At 44.1% G+C, this 24,614-nt stretch overlaps 1 protein-coding gene across 1 annotated transcript in view; it reads right to left on the bottom strand.

Annotated features, from left to right (window-relative positions):
• The window catches only part of LOC138579901 (piezo-type mechanosensitive ion channel component 2-like), a 2,232,767-nt gene that overhangs the window by 1,415,250 nt on the left and 792,903 nt on the right, over positions 1-24,614 (bottom strand). The window contains exon 17 of the mRNA XM_069650129.1: positions 14,619-14,651. Within this exon, the coding sequence (XP_069506230.1) occupies positions 14,619-14,651 (33 nt within the window). The remainder of the gene's footprint in view (positions 1-14,618; positions 14,652-24,614) is intronic.

The raw sequence follows: 24,614 nt of genomic DNA, 5'->3' as shown, positions 1-24,614 counted from the left end.
ATTGCAATTGCAGAGAGGTACCACAGAGGATGGCGATGGTGCTGAAAGCGCCACCGTCCTTCTGCGAGGAGGATCTGGCCAAGGTGCCCAGCATTTTATGGTCCAGTAGTCCCTACGAGGTAGGACCTTTGAAGGGGGTGGGAGGAGTGAAGATAAAGCTGAAACCAGGAACAGTTATGCCATGAGTAAAACAATACCCACTCTCAAGCGAGGCAGACAAGTGCATTTATGAGCCAATTGCAGCACTAGTGAAACAGGGCATCCTAGTACCATCAGAATTACCATGCAACACGGCGGTGTACCATGTTAAGAAAGCAAAAGGGGGTCATGGCATTTTATACAGGACTTGCGCCCTCTTAATCACATTGTAGAAGCAGAATATCCTTTAGTTCCAAATCCAGCGACGATTGTGTGCAGCATTCCACCAGAAGCTGCTTGTTTCACGGTCATAGACTTGAGCTCCTTTCTGTATAGAAATAAAAAGTGGAAAAATACAAGACTTCCTCAGGTGTACTCTGAGACACCCTCCATATTCAATAGGGTCCTCCAGCCGGACCTAGGCAACATACAGATGGAAAGTACAGTCATACAGTACGTAGATGATATTTTGATTTGTAGCACGACTGAAGAACAGTGTAGAAATGACTCAGTGCACATGCTGACAGTGCTAGCTGACAAGGGATAAAAAGTGGACAAAGCCAAACTACAGTACTATCAGAAAGAAGTGCTATTCATTGGACAGATGATCTCCCAAAATGGCTGACAGGTGACGCCAGAAAGGGCGGCGTCAATATGCAGAACAGAAAAACCCAAGACAGTAAGAGAGATGCAGCAATTCTTGGGACTATGTAATTACTGCAGGGCATGGGTCTTTACAGCACTTAGACCAGGCCTCTACTGAGTGCACTGAAGGAAACACAAAAAGGGAGCAAGATAATATGATGGACAACATAAATGATTGAGGCATTCAATAAGCTGAAGTAAACTATATGCGCAGCTCAGTGTTAGGGATCCCAGACTATAAAAAGGAATTATTTTTCTTGTCACACTCCGATGGGGTAGTGATGACAGCAGTACTGACCTACAAGACAAGCTTGGGGCACAAGCCACTAGCATACTACAGTGGGAAATTAGACACAGTAATGAGAGGACATTATCTGTAAGAACAAGCTTTAGCTGCAGCCACATTTGCAGTGGACAAGTCAAAGAGTATTACCATGGGGTGCAGTACCACTCGTTATGTGGAGCATGCCCTCTTTGCAATACTGGAGAGACCAAAGAGCACACTGACAATGCAAAGAGCATCAGGGTACGAGGTGCTTCTATCAAACCCATCAATCAAGGTAGTGAGGTGCAGACTTGTTAATCCAGCGACCTTTCTTGCCAACGTTGTACAAGAAGGTGACTACACACATGACAGCGCCGAAAACATACAGGAATTCAGTGATACCCGTAAAGTACAAGAGGATGCACTTGAGGGGGAAGACCTGCTTTACATTGTTGGTTCGTCAATGATTGACCAGACAGATGGTGTCAGGCATACGTTTATAGCAGTGGTGAAGCTCAGGGAGGATACAACCAGTAAGGTAGTGGTTAGTACACGATTGCCATCACATTATTCAGTACAGGAAGCAGAATTAGTGGCCTTAATATTAGCATTGGAGCACAGAAGAAAGAGGGCGGTGATGATTTACTCAGATTCAGCCTAAGTGACATCCACAGTACACTCAGGACTGTCACGATGGATGAGCAGGGGTTTTAGGCGGCCTGACGGTCACCAGTACAGCCTGCACTCCTATTGGGCAGATTAGTGGATGTCATACATTATCCCGAGCAACTAGCAGTAGTCAAATGCCAAGCACACATGAGGGGAGGACCCTGTCTCAAGAGGAAATGAAGTAGCAGACACGAAAGCAAAGTGTGCTGCTTATTTTGGAGAACTCCTGGAAATGGAGGCCTTGTTATATGCCCATGACTATGCAAAGACAATGATACTAAAGGAAGGGTACAATGTATTTCCAGCAACACAAATAATGAGGCTGCAGGGTGCTGCACCCAGGGAGGGAAAGAATCTGGCGACTAGGAGGGGATGTACAGTATCCCCAACAGATGCCATATGGCCGCAGAATAAAATAAGGAAAGTGGTTATGCCGCTCACATTGTTGCACACAGCATTGACACAGTTACATTATCCAACACATACAGGGAAGGAGGTGCTTGCTGCCCATATTTAAGAAACATGGTTCTGTCCTAATTTGGTGGAACAAGTGGCTGAATTCACAAGTAACTGCTTGACCTGCAAGCAGTTTACTGCAGGACATACATTGATAGTTGGAAGAAGAGCCATACCATATCTCTCAGTTGGTCCATTTCAGCACCTCCACGTTGACTATGTTGACATGATGCAAGTCTGCCAAGGATACCGCTACATGATAGTGGTTGCATGCCCATTCTCTCTGTGGATTGAGGCAGGCCCCTGTTCTCATCCTGACGCCATCAGAGCAGCGAAATTTCTGGTCCAGGAAGTATTCCCACGGTGGGGTGTGTGTGAGGTCCTGCGGTCTGGCAATGGCCCTCACTTCGCCAACAAAATGTTCAAGCACATCACAACGTTGCTGGGCATTCAACACAAATTCTCCAGTGCTTATCACCCACAAGCAAACAGGATGTGTAAATGCCTCAATGGCCTTCTGAAAGAGTGCATTGCCAAACTTAAAAGAGTACCAACAAGAACTGACTACATTGCCTGCCTCTAGCATGGTTTGCATAGCGCAACAAGCCCGGGTCCGACCATGATTTAACCCCATATGAGGTGGTGACAGGGCGGCACATGTAACTTCCCCTGGCTCCTCCCACTAGGGTGCTCAAAGATGCAGAGAGTAGTGTGACTGTTTTGGCTCAGGAAATGTACGATTATGTTACTTCCTTGATTGCAAGTGTCTCTTTTCTCTCTCACCAGATACGACGACACCAGGGGGGCTCTGAAGCCAGCAGAGAAAGCGACAGTGCCAACGCCACAGAGGACTTACTTAAGCAACTGCCTATATTTCCTGGGGACCGTGTCGGTGTTGGCATGCACCCACAATCTCAGGCCCCCACACAGTCAAAGCAGTAACTGAAAGAGCGGTGAAGCTTGAGGGAAAGTCGGTCTGGAACCATATGAATGACGTCAAGTCCTACAAAGCTGTGGCCTCACCTGGCAACGAGATCGACAGGGCCAACGATCATCAGCAAGGGGAACAATGAGATAATTCGGAACCAGCACTGCCGAGCGGCGGACACCCAATGGTTACTCGCTCACGGGCAGCTAAGTTAGGGCAAGTGCTTCCCAGACATCCAGAGTGAGGATATACTGTCTGTTTGTTATTTTTCTCTCTACATACATTCGTTGAGAAAGTGTGACTGTGATATTCTATAATTGTTCATGTTGCCCAATGATCCACAACCTGATACATTTTTGGGCCAGTTTGTCCACTTCATTAGAAGGTCCAACCGATTTCGAGCACGCCCTCTTAGCATATATTACCACGTTTTCCTAGCATATTTTGCCCAAGCTTACCCACAACTCGAACGAGGAAACTCATCTGTCCTTGCAGTACTTAGAGACCCTAGAATTAGAACTGTGTGGGAACAGCTATTTGTGTTTACCGTGACTATATGATTCACAGGAGCTTGAGACTAATCTAACACTAATAAATGAACACAGTCTTTGCACATTTCAGGTGGGCAACTGATATCTTCATGCTGCACAAGGATCACGGAAGCACAGGTAAATGGTTGAAATAATTAACAATATGCTTATCTTTTTGTGTCTTTTATTCCTAAGTGGGGTCTTTGCATGAATTTTTTGGCAAATATCGCTTGTGTTTAGTGAAACAGCTGAATCATCTACTAACATTACCCCAGCCCCAGCAGGTGGAAGGACCATGTCAGGTGGACAAGAAAGCACTGTAAGCATGGTAAGGAGAGGTAAATGCAGTGCTGATACAGACATGGGGGAGTGGACCTGTATCTCACTGACACTGCTCGGGTGTCTAATAACATGTGGTATAAACACATGACCAAAGTAGGCAAGGACACCACCGGGGAGAGCTGTTATATCTGCTCACTAATCCCCTATGCCATGAGTGCCTCCAGAATGTTCATAGCAACTGACATACCAGCTCAAGGCCTCATGTACTTATCCATGGTTACAGCCTGAGGGAGATTCTAAGGGAAAACAGCAACACTGAGATGGATGTCTCAGACAACATTCTCCTATGAAGATAGTTCATACAGACTCTTGACATGATGAACAATTACTGGCAGTTAGACCAAGTTATACAATATATAACAGATGGGATGCAGAAAGGTGACATGAAAACAATAACACTGGAAAAGCTGTGGGACCAAGGCATACGAGAAGCTGCCGCCCAAATGGGGAGGAATATGCTCATTGTACACATCAATATTCCATCACTGGTAGTGCCCCAGAAGGATATAAAGCTCGATGACTTCCCGAAGATGAACACTAACGACGAAGGAAAGGTCCGTAGGAGTAGAAGAAAAGGGAACAAAGAAACGGTCTGTGGACGTGAGTGGATTGAAAAGAGACAACTATTTCTCATCACAGTCAGAAACCTCCCTAAATGATGTACCACCCAAACATAGGTTATTCAGCAGGACAGAAATGATCTCTGCGTCAGTGGTTCCAGCAGTCCAGACATATGTGAAAAGGTAACAAATAGCCAGGTGGGAGCTGATGCTGACAATAAACTCTACAGTTAGCTTCAACACAATAAAAGAAGAGTTCTGAGCAGTAAGGTTGATGATGCTCCAGAATAGATATTTTCTGGATCTTCTCAATGCAATGTAAAGAGGAGTTTGCGCAAACATTGGGAGTTCCTGTTGCACATTCATACCCGCCAATGACGGAGAGAATTGCACACTGACAGAAGCAGTGACACGACTGTCGAAGATGCATGAGAAAATGGAGGAAGAAGCCAAAGGGACTGGAAAAAAGATCTGGTCATGGATGCCTTCATGGCAGGCAGACAGACTGAAAGTATTACTAGGGGCACTAATATTGGTATTAGTGGGATTGTGTGTGATAAATATCTGCATTACTCAATGCCGCAAGAGTACGGAGAAATCGACAGGGATGAAGGTAATGATGGATGTGAATATAGGAGGAAAAAAGGAAAAGATAGTGGAAGAAAGAGATAACCTGAACAAGAATACGGGCATGTCCACTGTTCCTGAATGAGATGGTGATGTTTGATAATCCATTCGACAACAAGACATATGGTGGGAAATGGGCATGGTGTAACCCAGAAGGAGAATGCAGTTATATGACCTAGAATTTTGACGATCATGCAATGGACAACTCGTAGGGCTCACCAAAGAAAAAGTTACTTCTTACCTGGTAACGTTATTTCGATGGGATGTTCCTCCGACGTATTCCTTATCTATGATAAATCGTCTCCAGATTGCTGGCCTCGGAAAAAATTTTCAGCAGAGGGCGCTGCGCATCGACGTCTGTCGAGTTGATGTCCCTCGACAGCCACAGTATCGGCGCCGACGTCACCATGCCCATAAATAGCCTTGCGCAGCGTCCGTTGCTCAGTTCCGTTTTGTAGCATAAAATAAGTCATGCCTGAATTGGTTATTGACCTTGAAGGAGCGTAAACTGCAACCACAACTTGAACTTTGCCAAACCTAGTCTCTTGACTAGAGGAGGAATCCAGGTTGTAAAATCTTGTGAAGGTATGTGCGGACGACCATGTGGCAGCCGCACATATATCTCGAACCGGAACCCCGCTTTGGAGGGCCGAAGAGGCTGCAATACCCCTGGTTGAATGAGCCCTAAGATTTTGAGGAGGCTCTTTCCCTGCTAGTTTGTAACATTCCAGAATGGCCAAAATAATCTATCTGGAAATGGTCTATTTTGTTATCGGTAGTCCCAATTTGTGCCCTGAGTAACCTACGAATAGTTGGTCTGCTTGCCTAATCCGAGAAAGTCTGCTGATGTAAAAGCTTAAAGCCCGTCTTGGGTCCAGCCTGTGTAGCCTTTCTTCCTCTTTCCCCGGATGGGGAGGAGGATAGAATGAAGGTAATGTAATTTTCTGAGTGATGTGGAATTCAGAAACCACCTTTGGGAGGAAATTAGGCTTCACCTGTAGGACAACTTTGTCTTTATGAAAAATTGTATGATGGGGTTTACAAGATAGAGCTTGTAATTCGCTCACCCTTCTAGCAGATGTTAGTGCCACTAATAAGACAGTTTTAAGGGTGAGAAATCTTAGCGAACAAGAGTGGAGTGGTTCGAAAGGAGTACCCATCAGGAAATTTAAGACTGAATTTAAGTCCCATAAGGGAACTTGCAATGATCTTGGAGGGTAGACATTAGTTAATCCCTTTAGAAATCGTACTACTAAGGGTAATTTGAAATACGATGGCTCCTCTGCAGTGCTCTTGAAGATCGATAGCGCTGCGAGATAGCCCTTGATAGTGCCAACTTGAAGGCCTGAATTTGCCAAATAGAGTAAAAAGGATAACACCGTTGGTGTACCACATGAAAATGGGTCGTTATTCTCTTCTCTACACCAGCTGCAAAATTTGTTCCAACGGCAGCGGTATAAAGACTTTGTTGCTGGTCTTCTGGCCGAAAGCAACACCTCCATAACGTCATCAGGGAGGTCCCAATCCTTGTACCTCAACCTTTCAGAAGCCAAGCGTGAAGGTTGAGGGTTCTGATGTCTGGATGGAGAACCTGACCTCCCTTCTGTGAGAGAAGATTCTCCTTGAGTGGAAGGCGAATTGGAGGGCAGATGGACATGTCCAGAAGGTCCGGGTACCACGTTCTCCTGCCCCAGTCTGGGGCAATTAGGATCATGGTCCTCCGGAATCTTCTCAACATCCTGATCATTTGAGGAATCACAGGGACTGGTGGAAACGCGTACAGGAGTGGAAACTCCCAGTCCACTACGAACGCGTCCCCTAGAGCTCCTCTGGGGGAAATTCCCTTGAACAAAACAGATTGCACTTCCTGTTGGTACTGGTGGCGAACAGATCCACTTGAGGGGTTCCCAAAAAGGGCAAAGATCTCCTGAAGGACTTCCTGAGCTAGTTCCCACTCTTGGGAGACTGTGCCCTGCCTGCTCAGAGCGTCCGCCGTCAAGTTCTTCTCTCCGGCTAGGTGAACTGCTGATAGAGAGATTCCTTCTTGAATTGCCCAAAACCAGAGCTGCATTGCCTCTCTGCACAGTGGCAGTGATCCCACGCCTCCTCTTTTGTTGAGGTAGTACATGGCCACTGTGTTGTCCGTCATTATCAGGACATTTTTTCCCTGTACTGATGGTAGGAAAGCTTTCAGCGCTAGTCTGATCCCTCTCAGCTCCAATAGGTTGATGTGTAGTCTGGACTCCGATGGAGACAAACGACCGCTGATGGTCAAGTCGTTGGCATGGGATCCCCACCCCGTGAGTGAGGTGTCCGTGACTACTGTTGTCTCCGGCCACGGTTGCCAAAACAGTTCTCCTTTCAAAATGTTCTCTCGATAAGCCCACCATTGAAGGTCTCGGGCTACCTTGTCCGGAATCCGAAGGAGATCTGTCATTTTTCCTGAGAACTGCGACCACTGGGTTCTTAGTGCCCACTGGAGCGATCTCATTCTCAGGCGAGCCTCTGGCACAAGGAAGATGCAGGATGCCATGAGGCCTAGCAACCTCAAAAAGTCGAAGGCTGGGAGATGCTGGGCATTTTGAAACTTGGTGACCATCTGCAGAACATCTTGAGCCCTCACCTCTGGTGGCAAGGCTTTTCCCAGAGAAGTGTCCAGGACCGCTCCGATGAACTGGAGCCTCTGCGATGGTATCATCTGTGACTTCTTTAAATTGAGGGAGTTTAGCCCAGTTTGTGAAGGAAGTGGCAGACATAATCTAGCTGGATCTGAGCTTGTTCCGAAGATACAGCCCTGATCAGCCAATCGTCCAGGTAGGGGTAGACGTGAATCCCTCCCTTCCTTAGACTTGCCGCCACTACTGACATTAACTTGGTGAAGACCCTCGGGCGGAGGTCAGCCCAAATGACAGAACTCAAAATTGATAATGAGAGCCGCCAATTGCGAACCACAGGTATTTCCTGTGTTTGAGATGGATTGGCACATGGAAATAAGCATCCTGGAGGTCCAGAGATACCAGCCAGTCCTGGAGCTGGAGGGCCTGAAGGATCTGAGAGAGAGTTACCATCTTGAACTTGTCCTTCCTAAGGAACTTGTTCAATTCTTCAAAGTCCAAGATAGGTCTCAGTCCTCCGTCTTTCTTCGGGATGAGAATGTAGGGGGAGTACCAGCACTTGTTCCTCTCCGCTACAGGTACCGGTTCTATGGCACCTTTCTCTAGCAGGTCTCCAATTTCCTGCAAGAGGAGCGGATCTGTAACTTTCAGAGAGCTGTTCCCCGGTGGATGACTCTGAGGGATGCGTAGAAAAGGCAGGCAGTAACCTTGGCCAACTGTCTCCAATGCCCAAGCATCTGACGTAATAGCCTGCCATTCCGTCAGATGTTGAGTTAACCTGCCCCCTACTGGTGTCTTGTGAGGAGAGTCCTCAGAGCGGTTTGGAGGCGGCTGATGCAGATGGCGAGGGTAAAGAGGCACCTGCTGCTGCTGCGGCTTTTGTATTTTTACCCCGTCCACCTCGGGTGAATTTTTTTTTACCCCTTTGAACCGGCTGTCCTCTGCCTCTTCCGAATGCGGAATAGAAGCGAAAGGACTTAACTCTCCAAGAGGTTCCTGAGGGGCGATATGGTGTCTGACGGATTGTAGCTCCCAGGGATTTGCAGCTGCCTTTGATGTTTGAAGCTTTTCTAAACTGTCATCCGCCTTCTTACCAAACAAAGGAGAGCCGTCAAAGGGCATATTCAAGAGTCTGCTTTGCACATCTGGAGCAAAACCAGACTTTCGCAACCAAGCAAATCTCCTGGTTGTTGTTCTTGCCGCCATGGCCCTGGTGATGCTGTCAGCAGAATCGATGCCAGTCTGAAGGGATTCGCACATTGCGTCCTTACCATCCTTAATGATGTTGAGAAACGCTTCCCTTTCTTCTCCCTCCGGGAGGCAGTCAGGCGCTGATGAAGCACACTCCCAAAGTGTGTGGCTGAACCTTGCGAGCGTACAAGTAGCATTGATGGATTTTAACACCATGCTACATGCAGAATAGACTGTTTTGGCCAAAGAATCATATCTGTTGTTATCCCTGACCTGTGGAACAGTAGGGTAAGCCGATGTACTACCTGATGAAGTTGCTGCCTGAACAACCAGACTCTCCGGAGTTGGGTGTTTGGATAAATATCCAGGGTCAGCAGTAGACACTCTATACTTGGCTAATAATTTTTTGTTAACCGCCGGGATAACCTCAGGGGTTTGCCAATATTTTCCTTTGTAGTGCCGCATGAAATGGCACCAAAGGATCCTCCTGTGGACCTTTAACCAAAATATCTGTGAGGTCGTCTTGCTGAAAAGCAGGTGAAGGTGTAGACCATCCCATAAACTCTATTATCCTTGCCATCAAGGTTCTATAAGGGGTTTCAGCATGTTCCCCTGGGTCTGGTTTGACAAATTCCACTTCTGGGGAAGTGTCCAACCCACTTGCTTCATGTAAGGATTCTTGGAGGTCCTTAAACCTACCTTCCTCAGAGGTAAATTCCTCTGGTACAGGAGTTGCAGATCCCTGCAACTCAAAAGGTATCTCCTGATCCAAAATCTCCCCTTCCTCATAAATAGATGCTAAGGCTCTGGAATGATCATATCTTGGAAATGGTATAAATCCCATTTCTAGAGCAGGAGGAGCCAAATTCGTCATAATTGACTGAGAAAACGTCGACGTCGTCGACGCGGGCGTTAAAGGCTTCAAAGCCATCGAAAAAGGCGTCGAGAAAGTTGGTAGAGGCCTCGAGAAACTCGAGAGTATCGGAATTCTACTCGAGGTTGTCGACGACATTCTTGTGATCGAGGCTCTGGGTATGGCCACTAGCTGTGAGGTGGCCGTGGGTTTGTCCTTTCTCGGCGTCGGTGTCGAATTGACTGACCTGTGCGTCGAAGAACCCTTCGATAATGGCGTCGAAGACGCAGATCTATGCGTCGAAGGGATCTTCGGCGACGGCGTCAAAGACGCGACCTTGCCTTTACTCGAGGGTTCGTGACGCTCTCGAGTAGCTTCTTTCACCAGGTGCTGCGACTCGCTGTGTTTTGATTTTCCGGGTCTTTCACCCAGGGTATCACCCTCAGCAGTCTTCGAGGGGGTTGAGGCCGCTTTCTTGAAGACGCTAAGCATCTTTTTCCTGAATTCCTCCCACTCAGCCTGAGAGCTATGTTTTGTGGGGCAGGAGACCCTTTTTGGGGAAACGGAAGAAGACGAGGAAGGGGATCTTCGACGTCTCTGTTTTGAATGCTTAGATCTCGAAGAGTGATGGGAACTGATTCGAGACCTAGAATCAGAATGTCTTTTGTGATGGCGAGGAGACGAATCTCTCGACTCCGCCGAGGAAAGTTTTGAAGAAGTTTTAACTGCCTTAGCTTTCTTGAGCTTCCCCTTACGCTCCTTCAAGGCTTTCGCTGTCATGGACATGCAGTCCTCGCACTCCGAACAATGGTGCTCGACCCCCAGGCACCACAAACAGATCCTGTGAGGATCCGTCAATGACATTTTCTTTCCACAGTCTCGACATTTTTTGAAGCCGGACCGTGGTGTCGTCGGTTCGGATGAGGAAGCCATTGAGTACAAGTCGGTATTCACGAGGAATAATGAAGTATATTTGACTGAAGAACTGAGCAACGATATTCCGAGGCCCCACGAAGCACGGAAAAACGGAAATGAGCAACGGACGCTGCGCGTGGCTATTTATGGGCATGGTGACGTTGGCGCCGATACGGTGGCTGTCAAGGGACATCAACTCGACGGATGTCGATGCGCAGCGCCCTCTGATGAAAAAGTTTTCTGAGGCCAGCAAGCTGGAGACGAATTATCAAAGATAAGGAATATGTCGGAGGACACAATCCCTTCGAAATATAGCTACCAAAAATGAAGGTGATGAAGTATGGATAAGTGGTTGACAGGATGACCAGAGGAGGGACTGAAGAGAGGGTTCCGGGAATGCCTCTCCTCAACCCCATGAAGATGACAGGACGAAGAGTCAAACACACTCGAACCCACTCATCATATATCAGATGAACACCAAGTGAACCCCTGCCTGACACGAACGCAGGGAGGTATACCCTCAGACAACCATTTCAACCTTATCCAGTGCAGAGCCTTCCAGATCCAGAGAATCCGATGGAGATCGCGGATCTGAAAACACCATAATGGACTGTCTCTATTAAGTACCAAGAAACCACTGTGCTGACATCATTAGTGACAACGTAACGTAGCAGCGTTAGTCATGAAGGATACTCGCAGCCTTGCACAGCATTACACAAACACACACCCGAAGAACATGCTTACACAGTTCTGTAGATATGGATAGATACATATACATACTGTCAAAGCTTTTATTATTTTTCTCATTAGCCAAATGCAGTAAGGCAGAAACGCAAGGCAACAAGAGATCCTGAGCAAGCTTGCAGATGCTTATGGCAATTAACCCGATCCTGAGCAAGCTTGCAGATGCTTATGGCAATTAACCCTATGGGACTATAGAAGTATATATAGAGCCTGGTAAGACCATGTATGATTAATCTATAGGAAACATAGCATAGTACGAGGATAAAGAAATCGCATTATAAGTCTAAGGAAAATTACAGGCGGCCTCAAGCCACAGAATGCCAGACAGAAGGAGCAGGCTCAGGCTGCACGAAGCGCAGATCGAGCTCACAGCCAAGGTCACAGATAAACAGTCACATTCCAAACAAGGGACCAGTTGCAGAAAAATATAATAAATCCTCATAAATGCAGACCCCAGATTGTGTGGTTCACAACCACGTGATGCAGCCGAACTAGACAATGGCCATTCACCCGTGGTGGGAAGAGAAGCCGTTCTCAGCAGCCCAGACGATGGGTGAAACAAGTGTTGCAATGTGGAGACACACTCTCATGGGCAAAGGTGGTATACTACCAGATACAATTCAGACACATAGTTGTTTCACATCACCTTGAAGAGGTGCACAGAGGGCTGAGAACCGAGTTGGGTCCCAGGCCAGGGGAGACCAGCTCCAGCCAATCACGAGACAGAAATCCAGGTGTGGATGGCGAGGGGCAAGGATCAATGATAAGTCCACTATTCTGCAACAATGTAATAGATAGTGTCTTGGTGGCGGGCAGGTCCTCCACTTGACATGCGAGGGCCAGTAGAATAACCTCTATATGGCATAGCTATATGGGTCATCGCTCTCAGCACCCAATTAGCAGTGGGGATAGGTTTTTTGGGGAAGGGCCCAGGTTATAATGACATGTAGCAACCAAACTAGGGAGCATGCATTGTAAAGTTGAGATGTACTGGAGAATCCTGATTTGTCTTGTATGATACCTGTTGGTTTTTTTTATAATAAACCACAGTACTAACTTGTCATTGGTTGAGTCCTCCGTTTATTCTGGGGAAAGGGTTGTTGCGCCCTTGGGAGTCAGACTAATCCCCAGACGACCTCTGGCATACCTGGTGACCATCCCAACACCACTAAAAGTTGTTTGATGAACTATGGAAAAAGAAAACCATCCTGACAAAAACATTGTTGTGTTTATAAAGAAGTGTTATGAAAGTCTTGTCTTTTCTAAAGAAGGAAGTTCTATTGATATGTCCAATGGAAGTATGAAACAAAGACTTTTTGTTTGATGAGCTGGAGCGGAGGAAACTTTTTTGCAGAGTATTAAACTTTGTTTATCCCTAAAATAATCCAATCCAAGTGTCAAGCAAAACAGAACTTGGATGGTGAAGGAACTTTGGGTTATCCTTGATCTTGATGAGTAATATAACCATTGAAAAGGACTTTTGCTAATTGGAACTTTTATTTAGAAAATCCTGCATTGGACATGGGGAAGGGTATCCAATCCTGGTTATAAGGATATTTAGTAACAAAGTTTGCATTTGACCTTAATTGCTATTTTGTTGAATTTGAACAGCCATAAATATACTCCTCTATGATTTTGTTGCATGTGCAAGTGTGAAGGACAGATACCTTTTGATGTTAGAGTGTTTTCCTTTAGTTTTATATTTATAGGCAGGAATATCCTCATTATGTTATGGAAAGAGAGGCGTTTATCTCACCCTTATAATTTAATAAAATGGCTACTTGTGAAAAACCTTTACCAAGTTGTCTGCCTCGCATTTCTGATCCCTCACAGTACCTTTACATTAGAGATGTTAACCTCCTGCAGAATGCCTAATACCACCCGTTTTCACACCTTGTATCATTTCACATGGGGCCCATTTGCTATCAGGTGTGAATGGCTGCAGGGATCAAGGTGAGCAAAGGGAGGGTTTCTTGGGCACTTAAGAAACGCAGCACACATTGCAACACATAGCCCTGCAACACTATGCACTCGACTTGGCAAAAACCTTGCACATGGGCTCTTTAGACATATCAGAGATGGGGGAAAATAAATAAACCATGCAGAGGTCACTCAAACAGACAACAGGTCTCACATCGGGCAAAGGGTGCATTGTGTTTCAGCCTATACTGCAACTGTCGATGACAGGCACTGTACAGCCTGCTATCACTCCGGGTTTCAGAAAGAAAAGCATAACTGCTGTCATCCAACAATGCTCAAACAACCAAAATGGGTTGGTTGTCCTCAACAACACTATAAACCACCTGAGTTTCAGATCTGATCTCTCCCTAAGTTGCATAAATGCAGAGATTGGAATGTATTTGGCTATAGTTAGCTCTTGCAATACATACAATGGTTTGTACAGCCACCAGTGTTCATTGTGCTTTCCATCTGCACCAACTGGGGTTGGTGAAATGAATGTACATTTTGGAGTGTAACAGCACAAGATTCAATTATAATTCTGTTATACTGATAATGCACTGTCTGAGCCCTTCAACTTTTTGATGCTAATAAATTGAGTATCAATAAATTGGGCAATGATAATGCTTATTACTCCGGTACTTAGAAGTAGGAGGATTCTGACATCAAGTGCTATGGAAAACATAATATTAGTGTTATTATATGTATGGGATTTATTAAGCGCGAACATAGCTGGGAGGCAATGGAGCACTATACATAGGGTTACAAGCAAGGGTCACATCTGAGGGTTACAAGAAAGGGTCTTACCTTTTATCCCCAATACTGCACAATTGTCTGATCAAATATGAAATTTTACTCTAAGTGAATTTAACCCTCTCCATTTACATGAGGTGAGATGCTAAATGGAAGAAAATCATTTTTTGGGATACAATTTCTGCAACTTCAAGCGCTTACTAAGTCCTGACCTGCCTTCTTTGTCTAAGCTAATACAACTCTACATCACATGTACTGGTTCGTGAGACCCAGTCGTAGGCACTGACCATTGATTGACATTATGGGACTGTAACTCTATGCCAAAGCATTGGTGCATAACTTTTCAAAGTATATGTTATTGTCTTTAAATGTTGAAAGTAAGACTATGCTTTGCACGTGAATTCCTGGGAATTACGGCTGTATCTTACCTGTTCTGCATCTTCAGAATATTATCCTTCAGCCTGTAAAAGAAACAGAGGATCGGTCTCATTACTCCTGCACGCCAGTGCGTTCAAGCCATAGAGAAACACACACACACACACACACACACACACACACACACACACACACACACACACACACACACCCCCACACACCCCCCCCCACGAGGAGATCCTGACTCACTTGAAACACCTTCTTATTAACAATTTACCCCAATTTACATTGGTTGATGTCATTGGTGCAGGGCACAAAGGGCGGGGTGTGCAAGATGTGCTATATTCATCTACCAATATTATTCTACTGAGATTTGGGACTTGTGGGAGTGAGCAGCATTTCTATTATGCCCTGGTTTATTATAAAACAGAATACCAGAGGTGTAGCCAGGATGCCACTTTGGCAAGTAAAGGAACTTTTTTTATTGTATATGGCTTACATACAAAACCTTTACATTTAATAACATTGACAGTAGTCTTCATCACATAACATTTTACATTTTACAATCACATCATAGAATCAGTGTATAGCGGAATTAATTCATATCTCTTATTACAAATAATTTCATATTTCATAAATAACAAAATTCATATCCATTGCCTAGAATCAAAATGTCAATTAAAACCTAAATACGTGCATCTAGAATCCTCAGATAGAAAGGGCGCTCCAGAAATAGGGACATCTAATTCACTTAAATTAGCAGCACCTTGGTCACACCAAGGCCGCAAATAAATCTAGTGATTTAATAAAACCTGCTACTGCCAGGCCTTCCATTGTATTGCAGATTGATAAACATCTTGACCAGATGTAGTCGTCTTCACCCAGGTTTCCCAGGGTAGCACATTTTTCCAGCTATAGGGATCTAATTCCTTTCAACTCAACACAATCTAAAAATAGATGGCGGCCCGTTTCCAAAACCCCCAAATTATGGCAAAATCTACATACAGTGTTGGAGTCTCCAACTAAATTCCTTCTCTTCAAAACCTCTTTAGTTGGTAGAATATTCCACCTGAGTTTTAAAAGGAGGGAACGATAGTCGCGGTTTGGGAATTGTGCAATAATGAATGAAAGTGTCCCTCATCTGCTATGCTCATGTTTGATATCACAGAGGGAAGGATAAGAGTGTAATGTTTCAGTCATATTATCCCAATCATATACAACTAGAAGTTTTTTGACTTCATCTGGATTGGTCATTAGTGTTTCCCAATCTGTAGACAGATCCTTTAGTGTCTTATCACAGAAATCTCTGAACTTATTAAGATAGGCATTCCCAATTGTACGGCCCTGGAAGAAAAGAATTTTCCCCAAGTCTACATAAAGAGAATCCTTCTTAGGGCATAGGAAAGAGCGTAATAGGGCCATAAACCCCCACAGAGATCTAGCTCTTAATGAGACAAGACCCAATTCAAATCTGATTGCTGCAACTGAGATGTTATTGGGAAGTAGGGTGTAACGGTACACCGGTATAGAGGTATAATTACCGTGACCCTCCTCATTTAATCACAATAACCTTGACCTTGTACATACTGGTTTACTGTGTGTGTTCAGCATCAAAGACGTTTGGTTTGTTTTCAGTGGCTTCCCCTTGCTCAGTTGAACACATGGGCAACAGGCAAGGCAGCAAAGCAGATTTGTTCAGGGCTGCACACGCAGACAGTGAAGTTCTGACAACTTTACTATTTTGTTTAAATTGCGTGCAGCTGCCTGGCACTTTCAATTAAGCTAACACCCCCACTGAGCAGAACAAACAGATAAGCGGATGTCAACGAGACGAGGCTGCATTCTGCACCAGGCTCCAGTGAAGAATGGAATTGGAACCTCCCGCCACAGCTGTATTGCGTGGGCCCTCTAGTAATACATTTTTTATTTTCCACACAAAAATAAACACTTTCTGCATGACAAAAAGCCTCTCATGTGCAAAGCGAAAAGGGTTGTTGTGCCTGTGTGTGTTAAGAAAGCTTTGTATTTTTTTTCCCATTTTTCTTTTGCTTTCATAGCTTAGTGAAACGGAACGTTTTTGAGAGAGACAGACAAGTCGGCAGGCCCTTTGCACTGCAACCACCCTGTCAGCAGGATCATAAAGCTATCAATTTGGTCCAGGCCCTTTGAACACTCCACAGAAGAACACATTAACTCCTGTCCTGCAGCACACTTTGCAAAAGTTGAGTGATGGTCCAGGGCCAAGCTGCTTTGTTTGGGCAAATGCCATTGCAGTGAGTCTTGCCACTGTCTCCAAGGTTTGGAGTGTGGCCACTGCAGAGTAAAGTGCTACATATAGGTTATGAGAGGCCTATGGTCGACAAACTTAAGGATAGTTTTTTGCTTCTGCTCGCCCAACTATGTGGAGGGCTCAGACCTGCATGCTATCAGTTTACACCCATCAGAAAGGTCCAATCGTACTGAAAAGGGCTGTTTTATACGCGAACATCAGCTATGTTGTTTGTTCCTTTTACATGGCAACCGTCTGCATTTTGAAAACATTTCTGAAGTGCTGTTAAGCCTATAGCCTACTTTTGTGGCATGCAGACCATCCCAAAACGAGAGGTATGCAATTGCACGAGGTCCCAAACCATTTTAGTAAAAAGAATATGTCCCATGTCCCGGTTTTCACAGGGGCTTAGGGGGTGACTGAGCATGCACCATACATTTAAAATGTTTGCACGTGTTCATGGTTTCTTTGGCCCCACTTTTGGGATGACGGAGTGATTGCCAGGAAATATCCATTTACCAGCTGTTTTGTTATGGGGACCTGCAGCTCTAGTTGAAGATGCATGCTTGCCCATTTAAAAATGTTGTTTGGGGAGCCCCATTCTATACAGCTGGAAAAAGCACTAGTTTATGATTTTCAAATTCAAAAGGGCAGTGAGAAAATCTATTTTTTTTGGGTAAAAACAGTTTCCGGTGGTGCAGTTTTGTATCCCCGAAGCACATCCCTGAGGACGAAAACAACACATTGTAAGGAATGAGAAGGAACTAGTTAATTCAGTGCAACATAAGGCATCTGTGTGGTTTGTAAATTATTATGGATTAAATAAATTACATTTTAGATTGTAACAGATTATAATGGAGAATGTGTTTTCTAATGCATACTACAATGGGTGAATTCCCTGGTTTGATCATTGAATTTGAATAATCTCCAAATGCATCACTGCCGCACCACACCCACTAGCTGAAAGCAGGGTGAAAATGGTCTGTGATTATTGATCACCTTTTGGAGCAATTTATCTTTGGCAACCACATATACATTTGAAGTGACACAGCTCAGCCTGTGCCTTGATTTTGTGGTGTGTAGATTATCAAGCGACGTTAATGGCAGAACAAAGAAAAGCAGTTTAGTTGTGGAGCTGAAATCCTAAATGACCACTTAAACAATGGTACATGTTTTCTTTGAAAGCGTAACAGGGCCCACAAAGGCTTCAGGGTCTAATTCAATAGAAAGGGTTGAAGTTCATCCCTTCTATACCCTCGTCCAGACATTTGTACAGCGTGGGAACATGGCTTCTTTACCCTGGTGATATGTGCAGTCAGTTTTTGCTATGCACTCAGAGCAGCCAAAGTGCACTCAGTAAATGAAGGGAGTTTGGTTTTCCCAATTAACAATTGCCCACTTTTGTCACTTCTTCTAGAGCATTTATATACAAAGACAACTTCGTTTTTGTCAGGTAAGTCTGTTAAGAAATGTCAAAAATTGTCACAAAGTATTAATTAAGATTACTTTAACATGTGTGCTATACCGCGATAACCGTGGTGTAGCGTTACTTGGCAAGAAGGTTATCATACCGTCCATAAAACCATACTGTGACACCCCAATGGGAAGCTTCAGATTTTTCCTCCAAATTATACCTTCTATGGTATCCCAGAAAGTCTGAATATCCAGAAAGTGGAGTTCCATGCCATATATCATCTTTGGCAGAGCTTTCCCATCATAGAAGTCTACTGCTGGTTTTAGGGAGAATCTTCCAAATGTATTATGCAGCTTAATAGTCTGGGTTATTAATGGTATAGCCTTCTGTTTAAGCAACAGTCTGAGTTCAGAGGACGATAGTTGTGCCAGTATCGGAAAGCCCAAATACAGAATTTTTTGAGCTCTTGTAATGGATTCCCCTCCAATTTTATAGTCCAATCTTTTCCCCTTTTTCCCTTTGAGATTACAATGACACAAGTTTTACTGGGATTAATTTTTAGCCCATTAAATTCAGCAAATTGTTCAAACTTATGGATCAAATGCTCTAACCCTACCTTGGTGTGATCAAACAGGAGGAAATCGTCGGCATATGCCAACCATGAAATCCTAATTTCCCCTAATTTAGCACTCACCAGCCCAGCGTTGTTAAGAAATTCACCAGCTTCTACCATATAGAGGATAAAAAGACAGGGTGCCAAAGAGCAGCCCTGTCTCACACCTATCCCAGTTCTTATTCTTCTATAGTTCCCCTCCACAAGCGTATCCCTGAGTTCTCGTACATATCCATAATAAGATTTAATAAATCTTCAGGAATGCCCCAATTAGAAAGTTTAACCCAAAGTCGTGACCTAATAACAGAGTCAAGTGTGGTTGACAAATCAATAGAGGCAACATAAAGGGACCCACCAAATTGTGCCCAGCCCTGACCACCATCTGATATTTATTCAATATATGGTTTTTCGCTATCCAATCATTAACATGTGTTAACAGCAGTGAGGCAAATAATTTGCAATCCGCATCAATCAATGCAATAGGTCTATAGTTTTTGGCTATATTTCGATCACCTCTCTAAAAAAATTGGTATTATATGGGCCGTCTGCCAGCTAGTAGGTATGGTACCACTTCCCAAAATATTTCTAAATAACATAGTGAATATGTGGGCCCACATTTCTGGCAGTGCTTTCATTGTATTATTTGTGAGCCCATTTGGACCAGGAGCCCTCGAATTCTTAGCTTTCATAATTAGTTTGAGTATCTCCTCATATTCTATAATCGGGTCCCAGGGTAAATTTCCTTCATCATCTCCTTTATCTATAATGCGAAATCTGAAGGAACTACAATGCATGTATTCCCGAAAACTGTTGATCGAATAAGAGAATGGGTCAGACATTGCGGATATCCACTGGATGAGCTGGAAAGTAGAGTCCAACAAGTCTTACAGGACAAGAGGGGTGATCGATACTGCATCTGCAGCCGGCACTTTTCCTTGGACATGTACACAACTTCTTGGGTAACGAAGAAGAATAAACGGCGAACGACACGGAAATTGCGCGAAAACGCTATTCCCACTCTATTCGTCCACATTCCGCCACCGGTGAGTCAAGTGTCCGGATTTAGCTTTCGGCCTTGCGGTAGTGTGTAGGTAGCCGAAAGGATTAATTGATATTGTAGGTGTTCTATCCCTTGTAATAATTTCGATATTGATATGAGTGTATAGTTTTTTGAATAATGACATTTATCAATATATTCTTTTTCGATTTCATAACCCACAAACGCAATGTATATATATATGGGGACAGGGAACTGTGCTGTATTGAGCATTTTTCAAGTATTCTGTCGGCTTACATGGCTATTTTTAATATTGGCATTTCATTATCAATCATTAATTGACCTTTACAACTTCTTGACTATCCCTTGAATCTGAAGCAAGAACATTCTACATCATTGACGTGGTCGCAGTTATCAACCACTTCTAGCGCGTATCAGGTAATCTTACTAGGCTAATCCGCTACATACTTGTTTTATGCATGTCAAGTAATAGTTTTATTCTATCGTGTAATTATTTTACCAAATGTTTGGTTACTGCTTTCCAATTGATATACACCTTAGTTATCGTCCACTGGTGTTTGTTTTCAGTTATAATTAGTGTTATCCATACTAATGCAAGTACTGTCTTTCAGGGAGATGCTGAAGCGTCCGCCACATCGACAACATTTCTAGATGTTTTTCAACAGCAGGAGGTATGGATACTGACAGCTCCATCGAGCGTCATCATCAGAGCTGGAATTCTTGTTGTTTGATTGTTCTACACAATGTTTCATTCGTGGTTAGCCGTTGATATGTACCTGTGCTGTCGACCCCAGGTGTGTGTTATGTTTTCACAATTGTAATCCTCACTAATGCAAGTACTATGTTTCAGGCAGTTGATGGAGCGTCAACCCCTGCACTTGATGCAGAGCCTGACATTCAAGTATACGAATCGGCGCAACAGCTTTCGGAAGTGCGCACTACATTTGCAACATCCATAGATATTCTTCAGCAGCACGAGGTATGGATAATGACAGCTCCATCATGCGTGATCATATAACGTGATTCCATTTGCTATACTTTCTTCCCTATTAACGCAAGTGCTGTGTTTCAGGGAGACGACGAAGCTTCCACCAGAATCACAACATCTCATTTAGATGATGCAGATGTAAAGGAATCGTTGAAATAAGTCAATGAAATGTGATCATATTTGGATTTTCCTTGATTCTTTTGGACAAAGCATCATTTGTGGTTATCTCTTTGTATGTACCTGTGCCGTCGACCCCAAGTGTGTGTTGTGTTTCCAATATTGAAAAGCATACTAATGCAAGTACTGTGTTTCAGGGAGATGCGGGTGCCTCCTCTCCAATACAACCATTCATGGCAGTCCATGCAGAGCCAGAGGTATGGATACTGACAGTTCCATCGAAATAGATCATCACTTGTCGTTTGATTGTTGCACACAATGTTTAAATCGTGTTTGGCTATTGAGATGTACCTGTGTGTTCGTCCTCACGTGTGTTTTATGCTAACAATATTTTGATACATAGTAATGAAAGTACTATGTTTCAGGGAGACGATGGAGCCTCATTCCCTGCTGTCTATGCGGATACAGAAAATATAGTCGTTGGAGCGCAAGAGGAAGGGAGGACATGCGGAAACGAATCGGAGCTACAGCGTGCAGATGTTGAAGGTCGAGTCAAAAAAGTTGCAAAGAAAAAAAAACAAAAAAAGGTTAGTTACAAACAGTTCATAACTTTAAAAAAATGTTTGTGCTGGGGACTATTTTATGTTTTTTTCCAGTCAATTCTACTACACTCCATCTTTTGTTTAAACTGAACATCCCTTTTCCAATCTCTCCTCCAGTTACCCGTGGGTGTCAGAACTATACACAAACAGACAGTGAAGCGAATGAGAGATGTGGCTTGCCAGACCGTGTACACTATGGAGGAACTATTAATTGAGGCGAGGCGTGTTCAGGCTCGAGATGCACATGTCCAATGGCCAGAACATGAATTAACTGTGTTTGGAGACTACAGCAAAGTTGCATTGGACCATAGCTACAGTGCGACCGCACCACCACAAGAAGATGTTATTGAATGTATTGAAGATAGCTCTGAAGTAGTTGCAGATCAATTTACACAATCTACACCCGCCAAAAATTTGCCACCAAAAAACCTGTCGACATTGTTGTCTTCTCCCATCAATGTTGAAGTAATAGATGTTGAAATGACACAGAATGAACCAGCCGCAGCATCCATAGACGCATCAGAACTTGATATCAGCGATATTCCTTTCCAATGTGTTGAAATCTCCACAACGCCAAAGGCCGAAACAACGTTGACGCAGGATGACAGTCTAATGAAAGAGCAAATACATTGTATTCGACGGTGTTTGATGGAAATTATAAGTATGCTGAAATGTGTGCATTCCATTAGAGGGAAAGTATGTGGGAAGCCATTGATTAATGTGACTCGTCAAATAAAAGGCAGTAACGTCAAAATAAATGCCACCTGTAGATTAAATCATAGGTTCTCATGGTCTGCACAACCGATGCTGGGGAAACTGCCAGCAGGCAATCACTTTTTAGTGGCTCCAGTTTTAGAAAGTTAGAGGCTTTCTTTCAGTTTGTGGGACTCCATTTCATTTCTAAAGCGCTGTACTACACATACCAACGTGATTATCTGTTTCCGGCCATTAGTGATGCTTGGAAAATTGAACAATTGTCTCTAGCAAGTACATTCGAAGGCAAACGATTCAGGCTAGCCGGCGATGGACAGTGCGACAGCCCTGGATTTTCTGCCAAGTACTGCACCTACCACTTTCAGGACATGGATAGTAAGAAAATTGTGAGTTCGGTGGTCGTGCAGGTAACACAATGTACATCCTCAGTGGCCATGGAGAAACTAGGTTTTATAAAATCAGTGCAATATCTACAATCGAGGGGAATGCACATCGACCTCATAGCCACGGATAGACACGTTTCAATTGCCAAGACAATGAGAGAGCAGTTCCCACATATTAAACATCAATTTGATGTATGGCATCTTGCTAAATCAATCAATAAGAAAATCTCGGCTGCAGGGAAAAAAAAAGTATTTTGCAGTGGTCACATTCTATCACCAACCATCTTTGGTGGAGCTCAAAAACTTGTGAGGGGTCAGTGGAAATACTACTTGAAAAATGGCGGTCACTGATGGACCACTGTATCAACGTTCACCGCTGGACAGCAAATGAACATTTCCACCAATGTGAACATGGCCCTTTGTCCCCGGGGGAGGCACGGAAGAGGAAGTGGTTGATTCCATCTTCACCGACACACAAAGCCATTGAGAAGATTGTTTCGACAAAACTCTATCAAGAGATTTGAGAGGACTGACAGAATTCTGTCACACAGGAGATTTAGAGGTGTTCCACAATATGTGCCTAAAGTACAGGCCAAAGCGCTCGCATTTTAGCTTTTGGGGCATGAAACATCGCACTCTACTAGCTGTCTTGGCCCATAACAGCAATGTCGGACGTGAACAATCTAGGACTAGGGGTAAAGTAAGGATGCCTCGCTACACTAAGGTGTTTTCAAAACGAAGTAAGCAATGGGTGATCAAACCAGTCTATGATGAAATGCAGTTCGACTTTGTGAAAGGCCTTATTGTTGCTGTGTTAGAGAAGCACAGATATGGAATTTTGGACGTTTCTGTGCAGAGCAGTGATCCATTGCCACCGAACATTGCGACTGTGCCATGCCCACCCGAAGCACAGCTGATTGTGAAGTACAAATCCCGGTTTAAATAATTGCAATACGATTGTCTTTTTGTAAATAAATGTTATTGTACAGTGTACCTGTAAACCTAACCCCTACCTTCACCATCATGGGTGGCGAACAAGCTGGGTGTCATCTTTGAATTCTCTCTATTCACCTCACATATGTGTATGTACATATTTTTCTCATGTCTCATCTCATGTAAATGTAAATGCTGCGTACTGTTAACGGAGGGGAGGCTTGCGTATTGCAAATAATAAAACAAACAAACAAACAATAAATCTCACTTTTAACTCAACTCCTGTGGTACTTTATACTTTCCCTGACCTTCCGCCAAAAATTAAATGTCTCAATTTGGGCTGCAAAGCTCGCAGACAACGGGGACAAAATTGGGGCACTTAGAACGCGCCAGCCAAGCGGGCCGTGGCATTTGGGAGAGAAGCCAGTTCGCATTTGCACATTGAGGCGCACTACATAGTCGGATTCTAAACTTCAAGTTCTCACAGATGCCTATACTACGTGATGTTGCAAATAAACAATGCGAAGGACAGCGCCCAGATGAGGCCCACAAGTCGCACTGGAAGTATAAGGGTCTATTGTTTTTTGACCTTGAGACAGGGACCATGCCGAAAGAACTACATTTGAAGGGAGTGCGCAATAACATAAGAGACGATAAGGCAGAAAATTCAGAAACTAGACCGAGTTTCAGTTTTAGGTCAGTATACGAAAAATCGTTGTCAAGAGCACGGTCCGTTTTACAGACTGCATTACGAAGAGACACAATGGAAATTTCAAATATAATGTAAGTAAATCTTTACACGCTTTTATACCGGAATGAAGATTTAATGAATGGATGCATGAATAAATGAATGAATGAAGAGCTAGGAAAAGCAAAGAAAACGTGTTCGTAGTGGGCACATGGGCATGCAGTTCCACTGGTCTCACCGATCTCGGTCCTTGGCCCAGCCACTTTTCCCTGCACTGCCTGCCTGCACTACGGGACTGTCTCTGTATCCT

The sequence above is a fragment of the Ambystoma mexicanum genome, chromosome 3p (genome assembly GCF_040938575.1).
Source record: "Ambystoma mexicanum isolate Mex_15411 chromosome 3p, UKY_AmexF1_1, whole genome shotgun sequence".
Taxonomy (NCBI): Eukaryota; Metazoa; Chordata; class Amphibia; order Caudata; family Ambystomatidae; genus Ambystoma; species Ambystoma mexicanum.
Note: the sequence above shows the minus strand (reverse complement) of the source record. Positions and strands in the feature narration are given on the sequence as shown.